This window comes from Ictidomys tridecemlineatus, chromosome 2 (assembly GCF_052094955.1).
Source record: "Ictidomys tridecemlineatus isolate mIctTri1 chromosome 2, mIctTri1.hap1, whole genome shotgun sequence".
Classification (NCBI taxonomy): Eukaryota; Metazoa; Chordata; class Mammalia; order Rodentia; family Sciuridae; genus Ictidomys; species Ictidomys tridecemlineatus.
The window spans coordinates 207,350,322-207,376,344 of record NC_135478.1 but is presented as its reverse complement, the minus strand read 5'-3'; the positions used below and the strand labels follow the sequence as shown (position 1 = coordinate 207,376,344).

General features: G+C 54.3%; 1 protein-coding gene, 1 long non-coding RNA gene and 1 other non-coding gene across 22 annotated transcripts; 1 reads left to right on the top strand and 2 right to left on the bottom strand.

The window, feature by feature from the left end:
* Positions 1 to 203: 203 nt before the first annotated feature.
* Positions 204 to 9,291, bottom strand: LOC144375454 (uncharacterized). Its single transcript, XR_013435348.1, has 2 exons — positions 8,869 to 9,291; positions 204 to 8,765 (listed from the first exon to the last, which is right to left on the bottom strand). It is a non-coding gene; the product is annotated as an uncharacterized LOC144375454 (long non-coding RNA).
* Positions 6,688 to 24,962, top strand: LOC110598734 (uncharacterized). Of its 20 annotated transcripts, none has more exons than XR_013435339.1 (6): positions 7,640 to 7,657; positions 7,842 to 7,966; positions 21,725 to 22,158; positions 23,080 to 23,225; positions 23,789 to 23,915; positions 24,726 to 24,962. XR_013435339.1 is itself a non-coding variant. In XM_078040522.1 (6 exons), exons 1-3 carry the CDS (start codon positions 8,979 to 8,981, stop codon positions 21,922 to 21,924), a joined length of 804 nt encoding a protein of 267 aa, XP_077896648.1. In that variant the 5' UTR covers positions 8,013 to 8,978; the 3' UTR covers positions 21,925 to 22,158; positions 23,080 to 23,225; positions 23,789 to 23,915; positions 24,726 to 24,962. The 20 variants fall into 20 exon arrangements, 8 of the variants coding, with proteins under 8 accessions (XP_077896648.1, XP_077896650.1, XP_077896647.1 ...); XM_078040522.1 differs by lacking the exons at positions 7,640 to 7,657; positions 7,842 to 7,966 and adding an exon at positions 8,013 to 9,660 and having other exon boundaries at positions 21,725 to 21,841; positions 21,920 to 22,158; XM_078040526.1 differs by lacking the exons at positions 7,640 to 7,657; positions 7,842 to 7,966 and adding an exon at positions 9,672 to 10,166 and having other exon boundaries at positions 21,725 to 21,841; positions 21,920 to 22,158.
* Positions 23,632 to 23,704, bottom strand: Trnaa-ugc (transfer RNA alanine (anticodon UGC)). Its single transcript has one exon. It is a non-coding gene; the product is annotated as a tRNA-Ala (tRNA).
* Positions 24,963 to 26,023: the final 1,061 nt, after the last annotated feature.

Genomic DNA, 26,023 nt, shown 5'->3' with positions numbered 1-26,023 from the left:
ATAAATAAATATTTTTTTAAAAAAGAGATATCACCACACCCAACTAGAATCATCCACAGCTGTGAATTGGTGTAATGGGAGTATTTACATCCCAGAAACCCCCAAATACTACAAGTTAGAGCTTCCCCATTCCAGACAGCCCGTTGTTAAACACTTATCAGTGCCACCTCTGTTGGAAACATATGTACACAGAGACTTGTACATGAATGTTCATAGTAACTTTATTCATAATAACCAAAAAATGGAGCTGGGGTTATGGCTCAGTGGTAGAGCGCTTGCCTAGCATGTGTGAGGCACTGGGTTCAATTCTCAGCACCGTATATAAATAAATAAATAAAATAAAGATCCATCAATAACTAATAAATTTTAAAAATAACCAAAAAGTGGAAACATTCCAAATGTTGATTAACTGAGGAATGGTCAAAGAGACTGTGGTACTTCCCTATGATGTTTCAAAAGGTCACATGCTCCATGCTTGTATATAAATGGAATCTGGGCAAAATGACAGTGATAGAAGGCAGACTAGTAGTTGCTGGGGTTGGAGTGATAGTGTGGGTTGTGGTAGGGGGAGGGGATCACCACAAAAGGCAGGAGGGAAGTCCTGGAGAAATGGAAATGTTCCATTTGCTGGTGCAGTACTGCTCTCGTAGGTCAGATAAAGGTAGATACAAAGCTCATTTAATTGTGAGTTTAGATTGATTCATTTTATTCTATGTAAATCATAATTCAACAAAGCTGTCCAAACCAACCAGAGCCCACCCCTTACCATGCTGCGCCCCGCCCTCTGTGGAAGACTCAGGCTCACCCCACCACAGTCTCAAGTGGCTGTCTCTGGAGGAGAAAGGGGCAGGAAGCTGTTCTGAGTCAGGGATGCAGACAGGCAGAGGCCACTCCCTCTTTGGGGGCCACCCTCTTCATTTCTTCCTCGTCCATTGAAGAAGTGGGTGACCTTGGGATGCTGACTGGCAAGTCCCCGCCTTTTTTTTCCCAAAAAGGGTGGACTTGAGAGAACCAGGGTCATTAAAGCTTAGAGGAAAGATGGTGGGGGTGGGGAGGAATCTGAAGACCAGGAGGGACCAAGACCCAGCTATCATTCCCATGTGTGCTTGGAGGGTTAGCATATGGCCAGTAATGACCAGCTGTTCTCTGTCAGTTCCAGATGGATTCTGAGAAAAATGGGCTTTCTGTGTAGCAGGAAAGGTGATGGTGGGATATAATGATGAACTTCCTGAGAAGGATCTTGATAAAAGTGAACATGGTAGGGCTGTGGTGGAGTGCTTGCCTAGCATATGCGAGGCGCTGGGTTCAATCCTCAGCACCACATAAAAATAAATAAATAAAATAAAGGTATTGTGTCCAACTACAACTAAAAAAAAAAAAGTGAACACGGTACGTGTGTGTGAGTGTGTGTGTGTGTGTGTGTGTGTTGTAACCAGAGCAAGGGAAGAGGGCACTTGAAATAATGCCTTTCTCTGAAGCACTTTAGGAATTGAAAAGACAAACCTTGCTCTGAAACAAGCCTAGGTCCCTCTGGGCTGAGGACAAAGGGGTAGACTTAGGCTCTTTCGCAAGGTACCTCTGAGGGCAATTAGCTAGCTGGCCCATCAGTGAGACCCCAAACCAGGAGTCCGTGGAGCCAGATGGGTACTTACTGTCATGGCCAGATCCCCTCGCAGACAGCCCTTGCACTCCTCTCCCCATTAGGGCAGAAGAGACCATCCATCACCATGGCAGGGGGGGCTGGTGCTATTGGAGGCAGCTGCAGGCCTCCATCCGACTCTCAGGAAGATGGTTCCAATCCCTCCGAGGTGCTAAATCATTCATGGAGCAGAAAGCCTGGGTGGCAGGAGATTTACTGCTAAGGAAACACTTTAGGGACTTGTAGAAATCAATTCCTTACAGAGACCCCATCAGCTGGCAGGTGGCCTAGGGGTGAGGCTTGCATGTGTGATGGGGACACAACAAAGTGGAGAAGGCGAGGGCGGAGGGGGGGACAGCTCCTGGACTCTCCAGCAGAAAATGGAGGGGACCCAAGGCCTGGGCCCAAGGGAGGCCCGTGGTGAAGGAAGACCCCCAGGCCCTGCCTGCGAGGGGGCAGCGGGAGAGGAGTTCCCAGACACCAGCCAAGCTCACCCACCCCTCCTGCCACCTGTAGGGAGCTTCTGTGTCTGTTCCCAGCAGGGCTCTGAAGGGGAGTAGGACCCAAGGAGAGGATCATTGTCAAAAGTTGCCGGGTCTGGTGGCCCTTCAATCACAGACCACTCCACCCAGCTCCGGCTGGAAAGAGAACCCCTCGCCAGTGTTGGTTCCTCTCAATGCAGCTGGAGCTACACACATCTTCATATCTCAAGTAGAATGTCAGCCCCCTGAAGGCCCATACAGTCTCCATTTTGTGATCCAGAATTCTAAGATTGGATCATTTGGCTTCTGGAGTATCCTCATGTGCTAATTTAACCAGCAGGAGACATCCGACACCCCATGCCCCTTGGTGCATAGTGGAAGCCACGTGTGTGGCCCAGCTGGGCTTTAGTGTGAAGTCCAAGTATGGCCAGCTTCTCTGCCTCCATTTCTATGGCTAGAGCATACTTCCCCAGTGTGAGTGGGAAAAGAAAAATGAAAGGATGAAGGAAGACAGGAGGAGCACTTCCAGACCAGTGCTGCTAAACAGATCTAATTCCAGGGCTTCCTTCTGGTCCTCACTGCACAGATGAACCTGCTGGGAGCGCAGCCAGAGAATCAGCTCTTCCCAGGCTCATGCCTGTGAGAAGGGAGAATGAGAAGAAGATGCCCCCCATGCCCAGAAGTTCACGGAAGAGTCTCCGACTCCCTGGAAATGATCTACCAAGACAAAACCCAGGCTGGACCTTGCTAGCCAAGGAGGGTGACACAGAGCAGGAGGCTGTGGTGGAGAGGAACAGACCAGAGACAGCGCTGGCCCCTTTTCTGCCTGTAGTCTGTGCCTCCTCTCAGTGTGGCAGGGAGAACGGGTCTCACTCTTCTAGTGGCTCTTCACAGCAGGACCCTGGCGTTCCCTGACTCACCCAGCACCTTCCTATAGGAAGGCATGGGATACAGTGATGGAGACAGATAGGGCCCTTGCCCCTCTGGGGCACCACTGGGGACTCATGCTGAAGGAATGGTGTTTCCCAAGCCGCCCACCTTGGAGGCCGGGGCCAGGGTCCACCCAGCCTCTACTCTGAATGGCTAGCAGCCTGGCAGCTGCTGAAGGAGCTTCCCCACCTGCTTCATTGGCCCTGGGTCTTGGGAGGGCTTATCAAGCAGGTTCCCACTGGGCGAGGGTTCGATTACCAACTGCTGGATTCCGATTATTGTTGGAGGTTCCAGAAGAGCAGATCAAAGAGAGATCAAAGAGCTTCAGAAAGTCTTGATTTTTGCTCTTGATTAAACGCTACAAATGCTACCAGCCCCTCACCTCTCCCAACTGGCAGTGGTCCTCGATCCTGCCCCTGTCTTCTGTGAAGGACTATTTCCCACCCACAACCCCGAATCCTCCCCAGGCAGGAGGGGCTGTCAGCCTGCAAGCAGCATCCCCAGGATAATCCTCTTTCTAGGCAATGCTCCCCTCAGGTGTGTCCCCAAGAACATCCCTGCAGTTCCTAAGGTTCCTCTGGCCCCCTTAGCTAGAGGCTACCCAGGGAACCTGCCGGGACTCCACCCAAGCAGGTCCCTCACCATTTTTTAAAAAGTTTTTTCAAAGATTTTTATTTTATTTTATTTTGTGATACAGAGGATTGAACCCAGGGCTTTTTGCATTCGAGGCAAGCACTCTACCAACTGAGCTATATCCCTAGCCCCATCATTTTTAATTTTTAACTTTAAAAATATTTTTGCTGTACTGGAATTAACCCAGTAGGGTTTCACCACTGAGCTATATCACCAGCCCTCTAAATTTTTATTTTGAGACACAGCCTCGCTAAATTGCTGAGGCTGGCTTTCAATTTGCCATCCTCCTGCCTCAGCCTCCAGAGTCTCTGGGATTATAGGCGTGCGCCACCGCACGGCCCTGCAGTATTTCTTCCTGACCCGGCTCCAAGAGTTCTCTGTGGATCTGTGGAAAGACTCCGGAGCTGACATCCAGAGAATTGGGCTCTGGTGCGGCTCTGCCCAGAATTTGGGGCCTAGCTGGGCTTCGGATCTCTCACCTAAGAAAACGACAGTTTAGCCCGCTTGACTCAGCGGCCACCACAAATGAGCATGACCATATTTGGGTCATGGGGCCCTGGGAGAGTTTGAGGGTCTGGGAGCAACCGGGAGGGATACTAAGGCAGTTAGTCAAAACCAAAGCCCAAGACTTCGGGGCTGAGAGCCACGGGAGCGCTGGCAGCTGCAGGGCGTGGAGGAGATGTCCGCGCCCACGACGCTGGACGCCGAGGGGATGCGCAAGGGGAAAAGCCGGGTTGTGGGGATGGGGAGGAAAGAACCCGACGGCCCTGGACAGAACGCAGGTCCCCTCCACAGAACCCTTGGGGCAGGAGCACGTTTTCATTCTAGAAAGGCGGCAACTTCATTCCGGCAAGACTAAAAAGAACTGTCCCCCAAGAAGCGCTTTGCTGCCACAAGGCGCTGGGAAGAACACAATTTCGACGGATTCCCCCAGTCGTTCTCTGATCTGCGCGAGCTCCCACTCCACAGAAGAAACTAAAGCTCAGGCAGGCACCAGGAATCCTGGTTCCAACGAATCCTGGTTGGAAGGTGAATAACGAAGATCATTCTAATTTGAAACATTTAAGACCTAACTCCTCCAGGCATCCCCAGCCCGAAAAAGCATTTGCCTGGTTTGGGGGCAGAATTATTCTGCTAAATTCTGCTTTGGACACAGGGAGTGAAACATGGCCTGTGGCCAAAACCATATTTGGGTCACCGACCTTTGGATAATCTGCTGAAGGCTGTGGGGGCCAATCCCCCAACTGCAGACACAATCTGGTTAGAACCTCGGTGTTTCTGATCCCTGACGTCATCCCCGGGCCTCAGGGCTGGTAGGCGGGCTCTGGAGTCTGAGAACCGTGAATGCGGGAGGGTGGGGGCCCCTTCCCGGGTCCCAGCTGGTCGCGGGTGGGGAAACTACGCTTCCAGCATCGGAGGGACCCAAGCAGAAGCGGGGCCACGCCGGGCTCCTAGTGCACCTTCCCTAGCGCATCCTCTCCAACTTCTCCAGAAAAATGAGCGGCGGGCGTTTTTAGCTTTATTTTAAAAATGAGGCGACTGGGGTTGGATGCATCCCTCTATCCCGCCCGTCCTACTCCGGTTGGGGATCTTCTGCAGTGGACTCTCGAGCCTCGGAGGCACAGGATCGAACTCAGTCTGGGGGTCCCCATATAGGGAAAGGGAAAAGACCTAGAGCTGAGAAACCGCCAGGTCCCCTTCTTCACTCCCACTGCGAGCTTTCACTGGACTGAGGTTCTGGAAGCACTTCCCCCAAGAGCCAGAGCGCGGGCGGCTCCCTCCTGCTGCAGCCTCAGTCCCTTCACTCACTCTGCGCCTCGCCCTCGGACTCCACCCGTCCTGGCTTCGACATCCCAAAGCATTTTTTTTAAATCGAAAATTTAATACAAGCATATAATAAACACACATTCGCTTCGAACAGTCCAGAAGGCCATAAAAGGAAGTCCTTAAAAAAAAAAAGTCTTCAGTCCTTCGGGAGGAGCCCTTTTGTGCATAACAAACCTCATGCTTAAACCCTTGCCCCATTTATATTTTTACACAATCAGGAGCCCACGTGCCCTTTGCGCTTTTCACTAAACACCCAGGATATTTTCCAGGATATATAACGATCATTTATATTTTCCTCATTCTTTTGAAGAGTTGGGTCGATTCCTTAAGACAGAATCGCCTTTCTTTTGTCGGTCTTCTTTCTATTTCTCATTCTTTCCCCAAATCCCACTCCACTCCCTGGCAGCTCGAACAGTACCCCCCGGGCTCAGGCAAATAGAATCCTACAGCGCCCTTTGCCGCCTGGAGAAAAACGCACAGATGCAGATACACCGTCTTAAAAAAAATATACTAGAATATTAGCTGGGTTTCAAATACCCCTGGAAGTGTCGACCCACACGCATCTAGATTCCCGAGGCCTGGGGCTCTGCCAAAATCAAAAGGCCAGCATCCTGGCTACCAAAGTGGACGAGTCTAGGAGGGGGCAGCTCCAGGGACCTGGAATACCGCGGCGGGGGGTGGGCACCAGCTGATGGTCGCGTGTCGAGGGTGCAGGGATCCCAGGGTCACCAAGTAATCGCATGCTCACGCGTGTATTTTCTTTATCTCCCTGAGAGGTCGGGGTTCTTCTAACCATTTTGCAAAAGGAGAAACTGAGGCTCAAAGAGGTGAAGTGAATCGCTCGAAATGGCACGTAAGGTAAAAAACACACACTCACTTCAAATAGTCCAGAAAGACAAAGCAAAAACGGGGCTAAAGAAAAGGACAAAATTCGGGGTTCTTTTCACTGGAGTTATGTTACTAGTGCAATATGGTCCCAGGTTAGCACGAGGACCTCACCATTCCAGAGGCCATGTCAGAATTACCTGACTTTTGTGGGTGTGGGTCGGTACTAGGGATTGAATCCGGGGCCTCGCGTCTGCTAGGCCACTGAGACACACCCCCAGCCCTCAGAACTACCTCTAGAGGCCTGAGAGGAGGCTGGTATCCCAGACACCCTTCTGCCCAGCTCTGGCGCACGTAGAGAGGAAAGTGAGTTGGTTACTTCTTCGCCCAACACCTTCAACACCAGGGGACTGACATGTAGAGGGCGAGGCGCTGGGGTTAGGAATTAGGAAGGAGAGCCTGAGGACAAGACACTCAGCAAGAAAGAAGGGCCGTGTTTGAGGCCCCAGGGCAAGGCGCTGAGCCTTCTGCGTGCCGGAAGGACAGGCAAACCTTTCCTAAAACTGGCGAGAGGGTCAGGAAACCCAAAACTACGCATCCCGGGGAGCACGACTCCCAGCAGAGTGGGTCGACTCCCAGCAGAGTGGGTCGTAGGGGAAAGGGATCTCTTTAGGAGGAGGGAAATGCCGCAGCTGGCAGGCAGACATCAGACTGCAGGAGGAGGGTAGGTTGCTTGTGGGCGTTAAGTGTGCTCCACAGGCCAAGAAAGTTGAGGACCCAAGGTCGGCCAGAGCCACCTCTTCCCCTACTAGAGCCCCGAGCCGTAAGAGATCCTGGGTATCGGGTCCCCGGGGGCCGCCCTCTCACCGTCCAGGTCCAGCTCCAGTTACCCCCCGAGCCTGCTCCCTAAAATATGCATGAGACCCTTGCGGGTGCAGTTTCCCGGCCCCTCCCAGAGTGAGGCTGGGGGCTCGGGTGCGCCGAGAGCTGCGGGGGGGAGGAAGCGTCGCTGGCTCCTAGGCCGAGACCGTCTCGACTTTCAGCAGCGCATTTAAGAAAAGGTGGAAATTAGATCCGTCTCGGCTGCGCCCCCGTGCAGGCAGCCTCGACGGCCGGACCGCGCAGGCCAGAGGCTACCTTTCCGCTGTGCGGTGTCTGGTTCTCAACAGCAGGTGAATGGGCTAAGGGAGGGGCCCCGAGGGCGGGGCCCACGCTATAAAGGGGCTCAGCAGGCAGCCGAGGCCGCTCGCAGCCAGTGTGGCCAGTGTTCTGGAGCTTACAGCGCCTAGGCCGCCCAGTACCCTAAGGGTCTGGGGATCAGGTAGGGCGCGGGTGGGGGCTCCGCCAGGAAGGCTCAGGGCGATGGGGATGGGAGAGGATGAGTGGGTCATGGAGGGGTTAATATGGGACCGCCCCCTCTTTTGGTCTGTTGGATTGTGCCCTTTTCATTATCTCCTCTGCCCGGGTTCTGGCGCATCACCTCTCATTCTCGGCTGTGTGGGGAGAGGGACATTCCGGTACCGAGACTCGCCTGGCCATCCCACCTGGGGTGGGTCTTGTCTCCTGACCCATCTATCCGCAACATCGATGGCTGGAGCAGGCCCTGCCCAGGAATCCGGAGTATAGAAGGGTTAGTATCTGCGTGGTCACTCTCAGGCCCCCGCGGCTCAGCAGGGGCGGGGGGCGGGGAGACTGACTCTCCCTCCACTTAACCCCTTCCTTCGCGCGAGCCAAAGACAGGGTGCTAACGGTTTTCAATCTCAGCGCAACGGGCCTTTAGGTTTGGCGGAGGAATCCGCTAAGGCCCCCCAGTCCCTGACGTGCCTTTTAGAGGTTTCTAGGCCACCAGATCTGCCGGGGTCCATTGGAACAACTAGGAGCTAAAAGGGAGGAAGGCGGATTAGCGTTTTATTTTAATCTGGTTTTGAACTGTCGTCTGGGCGGCCGGGCGCGGCAGCGACTGGGAAGGACGCCCAAAGCAGCGGCGAGGGGCGGGGCGCTCCGGTGATCAGGATGTTGGAAGAGGTCACCCCAATGCTGACAGTTTGGGAGCATCCGACCCGAGCCCCTTTTCAAATACTCCGGGTGGTAACTGAGCAACAGTGGTCGAGAAGGATCTAATCGGTGTCCGCGCCCCAGCCCCGCTCGGCCCCGCCCCCTCCCGGGGGAGCCATTGCCGCAGTGGTGGCGGGGGCAGAAAGGGAGATGGGAACGGGTCTGGGGGCGCCTTCCCTTCCCCTCCCCCTTCCGGGACAAGCAGCCTTTGTTCCCGCCAGCGGCGGTGGCCAGACACCTGTGAGGTAGCAGAACTGGGCAAAGGTGGGTGAGGACATAGTGGAGAGCTTCTTGTTCCCACTCCAGTCCTGGACCCCCAGGTCTGGGCGCGTCCTCTGAGATTGGTCAGCCTTGAGCCTCCTTCTGCTGGGAGACTGTGAGATCCGTCTAGTGGTCCCGCAGTGGCCCCGCCGCCAAACTCCCCTCCCCTCCCCCCAGCCCAGAATCGAATTTCCAAGCATGCTAAATTACACACACCTCGGCTAGCTTCGGGCTCGGAGGGTGGTGGAGTGGCAGGGCGTCGGGGCGCGCACCTCGGCTAGTGGAACCCCAGCCCGAAGGTAGGAGGCGGGGATAGAAGGTGGGCGATGGGACCCCTTGAGGCCAAACCCAGAGGGGTTGGACGAGCAGGCGGGGCTCCTTGCGTCTCTGCAGTCCCCGTCGGGCGTGCCCTGCGTGGCGCACCAACCCAAGCCACATTCAAGGTGAATCATCCCTGGCCCGCCTCCTGTCCCTCCCCCGCCTCTCGGCACCTGAGCCAATGGCACGGCGCGGGGGGCGGGCGGGGCACAGGGGGCGGTAAAACCCTCTTGGAGTCATTATCTCTGCACTCGGTCGAGTCCCAGCGCCTCCGCGCCGAAAGACCGCCGGCCTCCCTCCGTCTGCGCGGTCGGAGGCAGGCCGGTGCACCCTGTTCTACGGCCTCTAGGGCCCTAGTACCAGGGTGCATTCTGCCTGCCGCGCGAAGGCGTCTGCTCCTCAGGTGGCCCGGCCGGGGCCTTTCCCTGCAGACCTGTCACCCGACACCCAGGAAGCGCGCGGCCCCATCCCGGCTCCTCTTTGTTCCCCTTCTGGGCTCCGCGCTGGGGCGCCGCCTCCTCCTGCCCGGGCAGTGGAGATTAGGGGCGCCGCCCTGGCCCAACCTGGCGCGCCTCAAGTTCCATCCATCCGGCCCGCTCCAAACGTGGGCCCTTTTTTTTCTTGTTCTTCCCGTGTGGACCCCGCGCGGAGCTGGGAGGCGGCAGTGCGCCCAGCCCCGAGCCGGCGCAGGTGAGTGTTCGGGGCGGGGCCGGGCGGAGCCTGCTCTAAGCAAGGAAGAGAAGGTGGAGGCGGGTGCCCCGGGGCCAGCAGTGCTAGAACCTGGGTTGGGGGCGGGCGGCCGGGCCAGCGGAGGCAGTTCTGCGCGGCCGGCCTTCGGGGATGACGCGGCAGTGCAGACTTCTAGCCCTTTCGGGCTCCTACGGCAGAGGTGTCCACGGGGCAAAGATCCAGGGGTCAGGGTTCCCAGTTGCTTGTGCCCTGAGCTCAGCCCTGTTACCCAGGATCCGGGCAGCGACAGTTTGGGGGTGCGGATTGTGTTTGGCGACGTGCGTTATGGGCGCGGGCCCAAGCGCCACCTCCCTGAGGAATCCGACTGGGGTCGCGCTGGCGTTTCGCCGCCCTGGTGGGCCCCGGTGGAAGCGCAAGGCTAGGAGGCGGGCCGCGACGCCGGCTGCTGGGAGCGTTCCGGCACGGAGAGCTCCTTTCTTCGGCTGGTTTTCGGGGTTTCGTGGCAGGTTAGTTACTGCTTCCGTGGCCCCGGGCCAGCCCCGCCCTATCCCTGGGGAAAGCAGGTTTCTGACCTCCAGCTCGCTTCCACTTGTCGGCCATCAGTCCTGGGAGTCTGGGAGCGCGCGGCCGAGACGCCCCCTCCTGTACCCGCTCCCATTCCTGTTAGGGCTGGGTCAGCACCTGCGGCCCCTGAACCCTGCTCAGAGGTTCGCTGCCGTCTGGCGCGCCTGGGCGCCTCGCCGGCCAGAGCATCCTAGGAGGTCAGTGCAGTCAGGGATCGCCCAATTCCGTCGAGCCTTCCGGGGCTGAGTCATTCGCTTTCCTTTTCTCCAGTCTTAGTGTCCCTACTCTGTACTTAGAAATACCTGCGGTGGCCGAACGGGTAATGCGGGCTCAGAGATTAGGGTCTGAGAGAGGGAGGTGCCCTAATCAACCTCCCACCCCGCCCCCATCCTCACCCCACTGCCTTTGCAAGACTCCTGAGGACTAAGGGAACCCGATTTCCCTTCTGCGGGGTAGGTGGAGGAATGCCTGCACAAAGACCCTGGTCCTCGCTCCGGGTCATTCAGCTCTGCCGAGAGTGCTTCACCTTTCACCTGTCCCTCAGTAAGCCAGTTGGGCTGGAGTCGGGAGGCCTCTGTGCTGTGCGGGTGTGGTCTCACTGTGGATGAGCCCACCTCTCAGCCTCAGGCGGGTGTCCAGGAGGCCCTTGGTTTGGACTCCTGCTGTGGAATTGCAGCCACCACTTTCTTCACAGCTCATGGTCGCCCCTTCAAGCTCCTGGGGGTGGCATAGAGGATATTCTGGAGTCCGCGTTTCGCAAAGAAGAAAAAATTTCAGTGTGCTAGTGTCATTGTGAGAATTTCGTTTATTCCTTTTCTCCATAGGCGGGTTAACGTGGCTCAGTGGCTCCTGAAGCTAGCCGGCGCAACTCCAAAAATCCAGATTATTAATGAGGCGCTGGTGGTCTGAGCTGAGCTGAAAGCCACTTGGGGCACTGCGGGGGACCTCCTTAGGAAGACAAATTGGCTGGGGCACGCCCTGGGCTTGTCTGAGGACCTGGCTTCCCGCAGCCCTTTGGGCCCCAGCGCATTCGATGGAGACCGAGGGTTACAGGCCCCAGGTGGTTGTGGGTGGCGAACTTGGGCTCCATATTCGTTAGGTGGAAGCCATGCAGAGAGCTATCTAGGTACAGGGCTGCATGATAGAGAAGGAGACCTGAATTCCCACTGCCCTGTGACTTTTGAGTCCGGGGAGCCACCAGCACAGAAAACGCGCATGGGGCCAGCCCATTGCGCCTGGGTGTGGGTGCCAGGGGAGAGAAACCTTTAGGGAAAGGAGGACTCTGAGAAGCGTCAGAAGGTCCAAGTGGAGTTCAGGAGGGTGGGGCTGAGCCCAACTTAAGTGGGCTGAGGGTGTGCTAGCAGAGACCTTGTAAGGTGTTGAAAGTATACATCCTGGGCAGACCCCAGCCTTTCCACCCATCTGCAAATCTCCCTGGCACATCAGCTCTGACGTTATTTTCATTGTCAGGAGCTCATGTCCCGCAGAACTAGGAGACTACTGTCTTCCACTGCCAGAAGTGGATTTTTGTCTCTTTGATCTCAAGGTCAGGGTTGTGGCCTGCAGGGAGGACAGGAGAGGCTGCTCTAAGGACTGGCCCCAAATCTTGGGCCTGCTTTCCTTTTTGAGATTTCCAGCGGGGCTTTTGTTGCTTATGTCCCCAAGCTTCCCTTATGCCCGGTTCCCGGAGAGCTATGAGATCTTGCTTCATTAGGGCCCAAGGCCACCCCACTGAGGTCCAAGAGTTACTGCTTGCCTCTTGGGTGGACCGGGGCTTCAGAGGCGGGTGTGGCGCTGCCGGTGCACTGCGGCACTGATCTCTGCGGCATTTGTGTTAGGAGGGGTGAGGCCGCGCAGGGGAGGAGCCTCGTCCTGCTGATTAGAACGGGAGGCTGGAGGGGATTTGGCTTTGTAAGCTGTTTGCTGTCCCTCCACCCTCATCAGTTGTAAAGATGAGGGAAGGGGACCGGGGTTCTCCAGAGAGATGCCACAGTGAGTGAGAGGGAGCAGGCCTGTCGGGCCACTTTCTATTATAGGGCTCTTCTCTTCCTATGGTTTCTACTGGGAGTGAGCCCGGACAGCAGAATCCAGTCCTCTGTTTTCAGGCAGAGACCTGCTTCTTGATTGCAAAGCATCTCTGTTTTTTCTTCCTCAAATCACCTCTCCCCACCTTGGCACCACCCCCACACACACACCAAAAAAAAAAAAAAAAGAAAAGAAAAAAAAGAAAGGAATCAGGATTCTGTTTCCTTAGGTCCCCGGTTTTGAGACTTCCTGGGAATTTTCAAGACATTTGTTCAAAAGGGATTCTCATTTCCTTGTTGGAGCATTGTTTGGGTTTCTACTGAAATGCAGATTTCTGGGTGTGCCCACAAATCTACATTTCAAGGGGTCCATTGAGTGATTTCCTGGGTCATACCCTAAACCCTGTTGACAACTACCTACCTCCACTTAATCCACATTCTCTGCTACACCCCTATGACTTCCAGGCTAGGAGGTGATGTCCCCGTTTTCTTAGGCAGAGTTCAAAGACTTAGTGAGAAAAACTGAAGCAGAAGATCAGGAAGTGATTTCCTGGGACCACCACTTTTATCAAGCCAGATTGGCCCCTGGGGAGATGTTTGGGCTGGAGGATCAGAGTCCTGCAGTAGGCCTGTGTTGAAGCAGGACCGGGAGGCCCTGGAGTGGGAGGGTGGAGTCCTGAGTTGAGGGTTTTGCCTAAGGGCAGCCTGAGGTCATTGGGAGAATGTTCCTGGGGGTTGTGTCACCAAGAAGTTTTACATAGTTTCTGGATCAAGGAACTTTCACTCTGACCCTTCCAAGGTGTTTTTCTAGCCATTCTGCCCCTGGGCTCCAGGCTGGTGTGGAACAGGCTGAGACCGTAGTGCCTGCTCTGTAGAATACCTAGCCCTCCTGTCCTGGGCGCCTGTTCCCCGGAGAACCATCCTCCCTCTCCCCTCCTCTCCCTTCCTTCCCCAGGGTGTTTGGCACCAGAGGCAGGAGCCTCCACGGTGACTTCTCTGGAGGCAGCCGCTCTGGCAACCACTGATGCAACCTCTCCTGCCCCTCCCCTGACTCCCTGGCCTCTGCCTTCCTCTGCAGTCCCCTCAGCCAGCCAGAAGCTGTTCCCCTTGCCAGAGGGCAGCAAGTCTCCAGCTCCTCCAAGCTTCCTCCTTGACAAAGGCCTCTCACCCTCCTGCCCTCTTGCTGGCCTTCTGCTGTGATCCGAGCCAGGCAGCCGTGATGCTCAGCCCAGCCAGGTTTGGGATGAGGGTAGGATGAGCAGCAGGTTGGATGTACCCCGGGGCTCTGCCTGTGCTGCAGGGCCAGCTGAGGATGGGGGCTGCTGGAGACCAAAGCTTTTGGAGCTGGGGCTGCTGGTGTCTGGCCTCAGAGGCAGGAGAGGCATCTTAGATGTCCTCCTTGTCACTGCTCATTTGGGGCCGGGTGGGGCCTGTCATGATAGGTAGAGAGAAGATCTGGCAACTGCTTGCTACTCAGGGCTGGACTGACAAAAAGATGAACTGTCTGGACCCACCTCCACCCCACCCCCACCTAGGTGAGGGTGGATGGTCGCAGGCCTTTGGGTTGAGATAGGAATGCCTTGATAGGCTTTCTTTCTTGCTCCACCCTTTGTGAAGCCATATCTGCCTTTCTCCACTCCTCTGTCTGTGTCCTTGAAGGTCACCTTGGGTTGAGAAGGCATGTCAGGATGGTAAAGAAAGGTGAGGAGGGCTGCTGAGCTGTGGTTGGTGGCAGTGGTGGGGGCACAGTTGCAGAGCTGGTGGGGGCCCAAGTGGGTAGACAGGCTGGGAGGTCTGGAGCTGGACCTTCTGCTTCAGGCTGCTGGGAACTGGGAGCCGGAGTTGGGGGCAGCTGGCCTCTCCTCAGGGTCAGCGGGCTGGAGAGTTGACTCCTGTTCTGTGTATGGCACTGGTAGAATTCACTGTGAACAGTCTCAGTCAGTGAATTACCGAAGGGCCATAAACAGAGCAGAGACAGATCCGCGAGTGCCTCACCTTCTGCTTCCGAGAGGGCCTGGACGACGCTGATTCAAGGGGTGCAGGGATGCAAAGACCTTGCCCAGTGTGTCCCCAGAGGGCTTGTGCCAGTCCCATCTGCTTGGCCGATTTTGGCACTAGCACATTTTTGCTTGTGTCTCTCCGCTCTGAGCAATCATGTGCAGTGCCAATATGGGAAAAGCAGGTGTTGCAGCGGCCGCCTCCTTCTGCACCCTTGTCGGGGCCTGGTGTGTGTCTTCAAGCCTCCATGGCCCATCTGGTCCTGCTGCTGGGTGAGGCAGCCCCAGCCCCATGGGCAGCCAGATCGCCTTACACTGCCTGGGGCCACAGTGGAGTAGGAGTAGGGCAATCTGAGCTAGGCCAGCAGATGGAGCGGCCCATGCTGGGTGGGGGTGGGGGTCGCCATCTGTAGGGCTGACCTGAGTGATGCCATAGGTTGGGGAGGCCCAGCTTGGCTCCCAGAACACCCTTGGGGTGAGACCTTGGGTGGCAACACGGGTCCTGGCCTTCTGCTGCATGTTCTGAGGAAGGCAGCTCTAGGCAGTGGGGGTATCCTTATAGTCAACCTCCATGTTTTGTGAGGTCGCTGTCCCTGGAGGCGCTCATGGAATGGATTATCTCTAGATGGCCCTCAGAGAAGGGGGGATTTGGTGGGGCTGGATTGGAGTGTTCTGGGGCAGGGGGAGTGTTCCTTCACATCCACACTAGATATTTTCCTGTGTCCCTGGATCTGGGCTATGTCTCACTGAGTCTGCACTGCTATCCATGTGACATTATGTATGTAATCTTATGGTGACATTATATATGTAATCTTATGGCTCTCTACCACCCTATGGGGTGTACCATTTATAAAACATCTTATAAATGGAGAATCTGAGGCTCTGAGAAGAGAACCTCTCTAAAGACATTGGTGAGATGCAGAACAGGGACAGGTGACTCTTGTCACCATAACACACCTTGTATGGAGTTGGCCTTCTTGGTGGACTTTGTGCTGCAAGCACACACCCCACCGTTAGGGCTGACATTGGGTGCGAAGGCTGCCCCCGATGGCAGAGGTTGAGGCTGGGCGGCCTGGACCTGGTCCCTCAAAGCTAGAGAAAGCCTGCAAGCCTGGCTGTCCCCATGTGAAGCCCTGGTGACTGGCATTCAGCAAGATGTCAGCAAGCTGACCTGGGACACTGAAGTCACTGGGCCAGCCCCTGATGGAGCTGCTGCTCCTTGGCGGGCTTCAGGCAAGAGCTGGCAACTTACTTTAATCATTAAGAGTCATTTTTAGGTTGCTGAGCTAGTGGGTGCAGGTGATGGGGCAGAGGGACTTGTGTGGTTGAGCCTGGCAATTGGATGACAGGGTCCAATTGGCTGCTCAGCAGGAACATGGTTGAGCTACCAGTATCATCTGCCTGGGTGCTCTATAGACATCACTGTAGAGGAGTCAGGCCATTTATTTCTGCTGCTACCAAACAGGAGACGCCTAACCTCAGTCTCCTAGGGTGTCTTCTGGTGTCCCTTTGCAAAAATACCTCCAGGAAAAAGGAGCTGCTTGCTTATTTCAGGATGGGAAGAGAAGGGGGCCATGCCTTGGCAGCTGGGTCTCCCTTCTGGTCCAGCCCCCCGTCCCCCATATCCAGGGTCTGGTTCTATCTACTCCTGCTCCTACCCACGGTGGCTGGTCTAGACAGAGAGCTGCCCCTAAGGAGAGGGGCCCTGGCAGTATCTGGAGCATCCCTGGAACTTCTGGAAGGTCTGGCCACATTTCTGACCCTTTCTGCCTGACTGGGAAGGGTATTTCTTCTAGGGGGCTCCATCCTTAGACCTCAGCCCCTGGGTGGTCCCCTACAGGCTCCCATTTCCCATCCCCCCACCCTGTGGCTTGTCCCATGGCTTTGCCTCTGCATAGGTCAGTACCTCTGTGGAGCCCTGACTAGCTGGTGCTGGTGTGGGCTCTAGCAAAGAGCCAGTTCCGTGCCTCCCAGCCCTGCTACCTCTAGGGCCTGTCCCAGCACCCAGCAACCCAGGCCATAACCACTTTCTGGTTCATCTCTTTTTTGCTGATTTCAGACGAGCTCTGGGTGAAAGTATATGAGTAGAGGCCACCGCAGCTGGGTTGCTCTCCCCATAGAGGCACCTTCCTGCCAACCACCGTGCTGGGGTGGGAGGGGGCCCAATCCTCGCTTGCAGTCTGTGGTATGGCTGAAGGATTTATCCACCCAGCCTTACCAGGGCTTGTTGGAGAGGTTTATCTGGGAAGCACTTTGCCCTGTTTTTCCATATTTTTCTAGAACAGCCACTCCCAGGTGCCTGAGTAAGGACTCCTCCCTGGGCCCCCTGCTCTGCTCTCCAGAGCTGCTGGGGCTGGCAGCTCCCCAGGGCCCCTGGCAGAGTGGATTTTCCGGACTCCCACCCATCCCCCACCACTCCATTTGCTTATTCAATCCAGGCCATTATCCCAGTCCCTGCCCCAGCTCTGCTGGCCTCAGGCTCCTGGAAATGTGATCTGGCTCCATTGATCACCAGCGGGCGGGGCTGCCTGCCTGAGGCTGGCTGGTGAGGCCCAAGATGGCAAGGCCACTGGTGGGGACAAGGGAAGGACCCCCTCCACACACTCTGAGGAGGGGGAGTAGCTTCCTGACCACATCTTCAGGCTTTGGGGATAATATGGGACCAAGAAAGCCCATTTCCTGCTGATATCTGCCAACAGGCCTACTCACCATAGGGAGCGGATTCAGGGGCTCTGCCCTTGCTGGCTTATGACCTTCCCCGCCAAGCAGATTTCTTTCTGGGCAGAGGAGTCACCGCAGTATTCAACCCCAGGCAGCTGGTCCTGCCCAGCTCAGGAACAACCTGGATCTGTTTTAGCTCTGCTCTTTACAAGCCATCGTCCTCTATTCTCTCTCTCTGCCTTACACGCAGGAAGGACCAAAGGGGTGATGGCATTGCTATCTCAGGGTCCCTGTGGGCCAGCTGCTCTCCCAGCTTGGCCTTCAGCTTTACAAAAGAGTCCCCTTTTTATTTGGGGACACAAAAATGTACTATCCTTAGAGTAAGTTCCTGGAGGACTGAGGAGTTTCCTCTCTGGGAATCAGATTGCAGCCAACCCTGGGAGGCGGGGTGGGGGTGCATGGTGCTGGGGGCATGGGGGTGGGGGGTGGGCTGTGCTGTTTTGAGCATGCTGTGTGAGTAGGGTGTGCAGCTAGTTTTAGCTTGGTCCTTTCCTGCCATGCCCAGTCCCACGGGAAGGTGGGGTGGGGGGGCAAGATCATGGCTGCCCAGACCTCTCCCAGAAGGGAGACCTCAGGTAGTGGAATGGTTTTCCCTTGGGTTTGACAGAGAAGAGGGAAGTTATGTGCAGAAACTACCTGCCCTTCCCCCATGGGGTAGGGCAGCTGGAGAGCTTCAGGCTTTGGGGATGTCACAGGAACGGTTTTCCTGGATTAACTGAGGCACTGCAGAGCCCAGGCAGAGAAGTCCCTGGCCTAGGATGCACCTGTGCCCCGACCCCTGCCATCAGGAGCCTGGAGAGTGGAAATGCTCTCTGGAGAGGTGGACGACTGTGGGGATGGATTTCCATACCAGGCAGCTGAGCAGGAAGAACCACAGATGTGACTTGTCCTAGCTGTGGAGGTGGACGCCTCCTGGCCCTGCCTGGTCTGCCCTAACGCCCATCTCTTATTCAGCATAGGCCTCCCCAGCTTCCCAGTCTGCTCCTGCTGTCGCTTGCCTCCCACCATTTTTGGCAATGGTAGAACTCACACTGGTGAGGTAATGGGATCCGGTGGTTCTAGACTTGCCAACTATGGTGGAGGGCTCAGCTGCTGAGGGAGAGAGGGAGGGTTCACCACATACTGGAACATGCAGCTCACCAGGAAGGAGGGGACTGTAATCCCCAGACCACTGGGTAGTGGCAGAGGGCAGGTGCAGTTGGAAGTGACACTGTGTTTCCCTGCACCCCCCTGAGGTCACAGGTCTCTGAGTCAGCTGGGATGCCATCCTTTTGGCCTTTCGATGGTGCTACCAAGAGGGGTTGGGGTTCAGCCCTGATGCAGGCTGCCCTCAGATCTAAAGGAATCAGAAGGCCAGGCAGGTGAGGTAACTGGGGGTAGGGGAGCCTGGGCTTGGGGAGGAGGGAGTGTGGAGTTCAAGTGTCCTTGCCCAGGTCTGGGGGATGTGCCTTCTCACCTCTTCCTGGGAAGGCCCTGCTCAAGGTGGAAGGAGGCCAGGAAGGAGGGTCTTCTGTTCCACACACTTGAAAGTAGGTCTGTTCTTTGGACTGCTGGCTGGGAGGATGAAGGCAACCAGAGAGGACACACATATACCCACAAACACTGGGTAATTTGCTCAAACTAGAGAGGGATGGGACGAAGGCTCCAGAAATATGATGGGGATATGGGTTAAAGTCACTTGTATAAAGGCAGGGCTAGCCTCCTGGGGCACTGGTAGCCCATAGGCTGGACCTCTGTGCCACCCACTCCAGCTCTGCCACCTCTGATGCCTCTTAACCCAGTGAGTTCCTTCCACCTTTTCAAAGCCCGTGTTTGCAGGAAGTTCCTGGGACCCAGCTCCAGGGTGAGCATGAGTGACAGTGTGCAGAGGGTCAAGCTTGGGCAGACCTATTATGGAATCTGGGCCCTGAGGTCTCTTTCCTGTGCCTACAGCAGAGGAGCCAGATTGGGAGGGGTGTGTGTGTGTGTGTAGTTTGACCAACAGCGAACAGTACAGATGTAAATATAAAGGCCTTTCTACTGATTCCCAGGCCCAATCAACCTTTCTCCAGGGAGATTTTGTCACCCCAACTTCTATCTGCCTCCCCCACTTCCTCCCTCCCCTGCCCTTAGAGGGTCATTAGTGGTTCCAGCATCTGAGCTGGGCGGACGGGGCAGATGTCCCTCACCGTTCCAGGCAGGCCTAGCCCTGTGTAGCTCAGAAGCACCCCAGAGGAGAAGGGGACTGCCCTCCCAGGGAGCACACTGGGGAAGCAGCCAGGCACATGCTGGGCTGTGCTGAGGTCAAGGGAAGAGGGCTGTGTGTGTCAAGGGCATGGCTGGGGGTCCCTGGGGGATGAGTGAGACTAAGGAAGAGGAAGGAGACTGGTGAGAAAGCATGGATGTTTGGAGACCATGCCAGGCTGAAAGGAAGACCAATTTTTAGGCCATAATTGTTCTTGAATCTAAAAGCAGCCTGAGCAGGGTAGAAGGGCATATAATTAGGTGTGTGTTTGGTACGTCTCACTGTGGTTAAGTGGAGAATGGAAGGAGGGTAGTGGGGATGGTGGGCAGATGGGTCAGGGGCAGTAGGGACAGCAGCTGGATTGGAGAAAGTCCTTGGAAAACACTTCCCAGGAAGGGGACCAGAGACTAATCCCTTAAAGGTCTTTGTCCTTAAACCTGAAAACAAAACAAGGAGGCTTGGGATGCAGGGTTTAGTGTGGTAATAAACCACAGGAGACTTGATTGTTAATGATGTGCCTAATCACAGTGCTGAGGACTTCTGCAAAACCGAACTGACACGGTAATGAGAGCAAGAGTGCATTTCACAGTCAAAGCATGGAGGCATCTATCCCCCTCCTCCAGCTCCACTGGCCTCACCTCACTTGCTGGTACAGCTGAGGGGACAGGCTGGTTTGGGACCTGGAGGAGCAGACAGGGCTAAGATTATTCTGAAGCCTCCCCAGGTTGATGCTAAAGAAACCATTGAGGGATAGGGGAAAGTTTGGATAGATTCAGTTTGGGAGCACTTGGTGTATGCTGTATTTTCATGATTTCAACTAATCTTCACAATTATGGACAGAGCACAGACGAACAAACAGGATCCGGAAGCTGAAGCACTTTAGCCAAGGAGAGTGGTAGGCAGGACCCTGAGCCCTGGCAGCTGCCCCCAGAGGCTGTGATCTCTGTGTTCTCTGCTACGCAGCCAGGAGCTGGGGCACTGTGGCCCATAGACGCTGGCCTTCTTTGGGTGTTCCCTTTAGCCCCTGAAGGGACTCCTGCCCTCCTCTGGGAGTCATGGTTGCTTGGGGCCGGGGGCAAGTGTAGAACCAGATGCTGGGAAGGCAGGACTGTCAAGTGGGGTGGCCCCATGGGGATAGGGGGAAAACTAGCACCATTACCACCACCAGCACCACTACCTCCCCTCTGGGCCTCCTGTCCTGCTCCACTGACTGTCCTCCAGGCTAATCTGCCATGGTCCCCCCACCCCTTCCCCAGGGATAAGCCCAAGCTCCTTATCTGGGTTATGAACTGGTGTGACCTGGCCCTGACTTGCAGTCTGGCGCTCCCCACCCGTTTCCCTTCATGCTGGCTAGGAGGAAACTGCGGGCATCTTGCCCTTCACCCTGGTCATGCTCCTGCCCTCTCTGCCTCGGTGCTCCCCAGCTGCAGTCAGGCAACTTCTCCCTCACCCTGACCTCGTTGGAGTCACCTGTGAAGGGTCCTGCACCCCACCTGGAGCTCTCAAGAGCATGTGATTTCACTCCCATTTTCATGCCTGGTATCATGCAGGCCCTGCAGCAGGGAGGGTTGAGTCCCTCAGGCCTGGGAATTCATCCCAGCTCCTCATACGCTATGATCTTAGACCAAAGGCCTTTCTAGGAGGCTGGTTCCCCAGAGTCCTGGTTCCCACAGTGCAAGGGACTCTCATGTGCAGGTAGTCCATGGGCCCCTGAGGTCATGAAATGGACTTTCTGGCTTTGACGTGGATAAAGGGAGGTGCTTGTCCTGGGGTCAGTGCTGGTAGCTGGCTCCAGCGGGAGGGCTGAGGAGGCTCCACACAGCAGCCTTCCAGGGCAGGCAGCTGGAGATTTGAGCACCTTTTAGAACACAGACTGTGTCCTTGAAACTGTCTTTCAAACCACCCATGAGAGGCTCCTGCTAAACCCAACCCTTGCGCAGCTGCAGTGAGTCCACAGATAGGCCAGCCAGCAAAGGGCTGGTGTGCTGCTGGAGGCAAGGCCACCAAGAGAGATGAGCTGACCTCTGCTACAAACAAAGGGGCTAGGGAGGTAGGTCTCCTGGGGACAGCCCTGCTGAGCAGTGAGGACTGAGGAAGGAGGCAGGTGGATGGTACAGACAGGTACTGGCACTGGAGAAAGGAATAGCCCAGGACTGGGTTGGAGCAGCTGGCTTTGAGGGCAGGTAGCACCTAAAGTGAGCCTCAAGAAGGAAGAAGTGGCTGTAGGAGGAGGAATGAGTGGCCAAGTATGGCGCTTAGGAGGAACAAGCCATAGCCACGTGATGGCAGGAGATTCACAAGAGGGTATCATGAGATGAAGCCCTGGGCACTGCCCTTTAGGCTGTGGGCTTAGTTTGCACGTCAATGCTACGATGTGTCCTGTCCCCACCTCAGGCATTTGCCACCAGTATAGCAGAGATTGTGGTTAACATCCAGGTCAGCACAGGACAGTGGGTCTCCATGGGAAGTGATTTTGTTTTTTGCCCCTTCTGGGGATGATTGGCAAAACCTGGAAACATTTTTGATTGTCACAGCTGGAGAGAAGGTGCTGCAGGCATCTGGTGGATGGAGGCCACTCAACATCCTACAGTGCACGGGATGGCCCCTTTCAACAATGAATTATCTGACTCCAAGTGTCAGCAGAGCTGAGGGTGAGAAATGCTGGTACAGCGATAGGGTTGAACCAACAAGTTGACACCCAAGAAGAACAAGTGTAACATCTTCTTTAGGTTAGAAGAAAATCAACTGTACAAGAACAGGAGAGCAGGGTGAACTGAAATGAAGGTGGAAGGAAAGATTTGGCGACTTCAGTTCAGCAATTCTTCACCTGGGATGTACCTGGAGGAGGCACAGCTTATGCATCACGAGAGGGAGAAGAACATCCCTGTGCCTTGGTCAGCTTCTGACACCTTCTTCAGAAAGGTCTGCCTCTGAATTGGACCAGATCATTGGCAGCCTGGATATCCAGGTTCATTTTGTAGATTATTATTGTACATTTAAAGAGATACTTAAAAATACATCTTTTGCAGGGTGCTGTGGTGCATGCCTGCAATCTTAGTGGCTTAGGAGGCTGAGTCAGGAGCATTGCAAGTTCAAAGCCAGCCTCAGCAACTAAATGAGGCCTTAAGCAACTTAGTGAGACTCTGTCTCAAAATAAAAAATAAATAGGGCTGGGGATGTGGCTCAGTGGTTAAGTGCCCCTGGGTTAATCCCTGGTACAATAAATAAAATAGAAATACATCTTTTGGGGACTGGGGGTGTAGCTCAGTGGTAGAGTACCTATCATGTGCCAGACCTTGGGTTTAATCTTTAACACTGAAAAGAACAAAACAAAACAAAACAAAACCCTTGATCCAGTTTATTTGGTTTTCATGGGGAAAGCCATTCAGAAAATCTAGTCCATTCCATTACTGGAAACAACTCGGCTATCTCCAGGAAAAGCTGAAACTGGTGATTTTACCTAGGAAAGGTCTGGGTGGGAATGAGGATGTTAGCATTTGGAGAAGGTGAGGTCTTGGGCCTCAACAGGAGCTGAAGCAAAGGGCACAGGCTAGAGGAGCCTGGCTGTCAGCCTCCCAGAGCTCCTTAGCTGGTGGTGAGGGACTTGGTGGCTTCTTCATCTCTGGAGATGATCAATCAAAGTGTTGGGGTCTGTGGTGGGTTAGGTGGGGAACTAGAACAGAGAACCTGGTCATCATGACAACCACAAGTTTGCGTTTTGGCTGGTTCCTCAACCAAGTGTGGGGGGTCTCTGTCCCTAGGCCCCTAGCTGTGTGCTGGGCATCATTCGGCTGTCACTGATCCCAATTCTTGTGATGAGTGCCAGGGTGATGAAAAAACTGCACTGAACCTTGTGCTCATCGTGGTTGTACCTTTTCTGGATCTGCAGGTGCTGCTGAGCTGGTCCTGCAGTGGGAGGTAGGCACTACTGGATACAGGTTCTCAAGGCTCTTCTCCAGGTGTCGGCCCAGGCATGAGCTGAAACTTCAAGGGATGGAAGCCTCCCCCTGCACTGGCCCTGCTGGGGTTTCCTAGGTGAGAGGACAGTTGGAAAAGCAGGCAGCAGGCCATGGGGAGATGACAGCGGAGATGACAGTTAAGGCTTCCTCTTCCCAGCTAGAGCCTCTGCCTAGATCCATCAAATGATGTTTCTGGAGGGTCTCCTGCATGTGGCCAATCAGCCTCAACTCCTGCCCTGTCCTGGAGGTCCTTATAATCTGAGCCAACCTGCTGCCTCCTACACACTTATGAAAAAGTGGACTGGGGCAGGGTGGGGGCAGAATACCTTGAGGACGTGTAGAGAAAGGACAGCTTCCCTTGGAATGGTGTGTGTGGGTTGCTGCAGGCAGAGGTGCCTGCCCATTTCCCATGTTCTCAAGGAGGTTACGTGGATGGGTCTCAAACTTTTATGAGAACAGATTATTTATTTATTTATTTATTTTGGTGGTGCTGGGGATTGAACCCAGGGCCTTGTGCATGCAAGGTAAGTACTCTACCAACTGAGCCATATCACCAGCCCAAGAACAGATTTTTTTTTCTTTTGGGTGAGCAAATGGAATGCTTTGGTTCTTAACACAAAATGGTTTTATTTTTTACAGTCACCACTTTACCATCTTCTGTTGACTCCTTGCTGGACCCTTAAGGACGTTTTGGGTGAATTCCATAATTCTGTGAACATATCCCACCATTAAGTCATCTACATGGAAGCTTCAGTCTCTGAGGAAGGCAAGTCCCAGGGAATTGGGTGTTAGGATTGTCTGCCTCCTGAACCTTTTCTTTCTTTCCTTGTGGTCCAGATCCTCCGGGATTGGGGATCTGGGAGGGTGGTGGACACATCTTGGAGGACAGGAAGGGAAGGCAGAAATTCTCAAGAGCTTCCCCAAGATGAAGTACCCTAACAGCCTCTCCCATTCCTTGCAGTCTCAAATGGACCTGGGAGCTCTCCAGAAGCAGGCCCATTTTGCAGCTTCATGCTCCTATGGTTGGCAGTTTTCTAAAGCATGTTCCAATGTCAGTTGTGGCTCTGGTCACCAATCCCAGGGAAGGGAAAAGTCCAGGCAATTTCTTGCTACACCAATTGACTTGCTTACCACCCATCCCACAGATAATGATCTGCACATAAACATTTAGATGCCTTATTATTCTAACTCTCAGAATATCTTTGCAATTGAGATGTTTTAAAGTAATATATATAAAGTAATACTTACGGCTTTCAAAGCCTAAGGAAATAATCAAAGTTATTTTTCAAGCTGGGCACAGTGGCGCATGCCTGTAATCCCAGTGGCTCAGGAGGCTGAGGCAGGAGGATAGCAGATTCAAAGCCAGTCTCAGTAAAAGCAAGGCACTAAGCAATTCAGTGAGATCCTGTCTCTAAAATACAAAATAGGGTTGGTGATGTGGCTCAGTGGTCAAGCCAGAGTTCAATCTCCAGTACCAAAAAAAAAAAAAAAAAAGTTACTTGAATATAAAATAACTTAGAATTATCTTAAGCTTTTAAAGGAGTACTTGGTGCTTTGTTCTTTATTCCCTTTCTAGGAACCCAGACACTTTGCTAGGCCAGAGCTAAGTGGAAACCTTCATCATTTCACCGATGTTGACTTCGAGTTGGCAATGTGGGACTTCCTTTGGTCTGACTTCTTCTCATTCTTGTTTTTTTTTTTTTTTTTTTTTAAACTTCATTGTATAAAATCTTTTATGTAACCTGCTTCATTTTTTTTAAAGTTTAAAATGCCTGATTTTTTTTTGGAGATAATAAAAAATGTTCTAAAATTAGTATGGTGATTGTTGTACAATTTTGTAAATACAGTAAAAACCATTGAATGGTACACTTCAAACGAATTAACGGTATGTAAATTATATCGATAAAACTTAAAAACAAACAAGGTTATTGGGGATGGTGGACTAGGAGGGATGCAGCAGTCATTCTGATGACCCGGGACGGATTTTGGCCACTACACAAAGGCAGAGCGCCCCCCCTGGGGAAGACCTTAGGATCCCTGCTCCAATGTTGCAAGGCTGCTGGACCCTGGGGTTTGAATCTAGTGGCTCAGTCGGCCGGCCATTGCTGATTGGACTGCGGAAGGACATGTGACCATGACAGGGGGGGACGGGGACGGCGGATACTGGCTGCGCTTTGCTAAGACCCCACTGCCCGCCCTGTCAGCGGCGAGTGAAACCGTGTTTGCCCAGGCCACGTGGCGGGGTCTTGCTGTGCCGGGCTTGGAGGTTTCGAGACCTAGCTGGTCCTGGCATCCTCCCTGGTCCTGACATCCTCCCGTCTCAGCAGGCGGGCAGGGCACCTGTACTCGGTGGACCTGCAGGAGTGTTGGGGCAGGTGTGGACAAAGGGAAACTGAGGCCAGGAACTCACACGTGGCAAACAACTTAACCCAGGTCATCACACTGATAGCACACCACGAACTTTCCTTGTGGCGAAACGGCTTCTGAACAGACATGTACCTTAAGACCGCGGTAGAGAATCCTATAATAGTGTGATAGGATCCCTTAATTTTTTTTGGTGGTGCTGGGGATTGAACCCAGGGCCTTGTGCATGCTAGGCGAGCACTCTACCAACTGAGCTATATCCCCAGCCGGATCCCTTTGTGAGTTAATTTTTTCTTTATTTTTTGGTCTAAAAAGGGGGTGATGTGGACGTTGGGAAAGGAGGGGCTCTGTGCTAGAACACTTGCGCTTTGTGTTTGAGGCCCTGGGTTCAATCGAGGCCCTGGGTTCAATCCTTGGCACAGTTTTCTGCTTTCTGCACCCATTTCAGGAAATTCTCGTAAATTATAGATTGATTTCTTTGGCTTAAACATTGGTATCTCTAAAAATAGC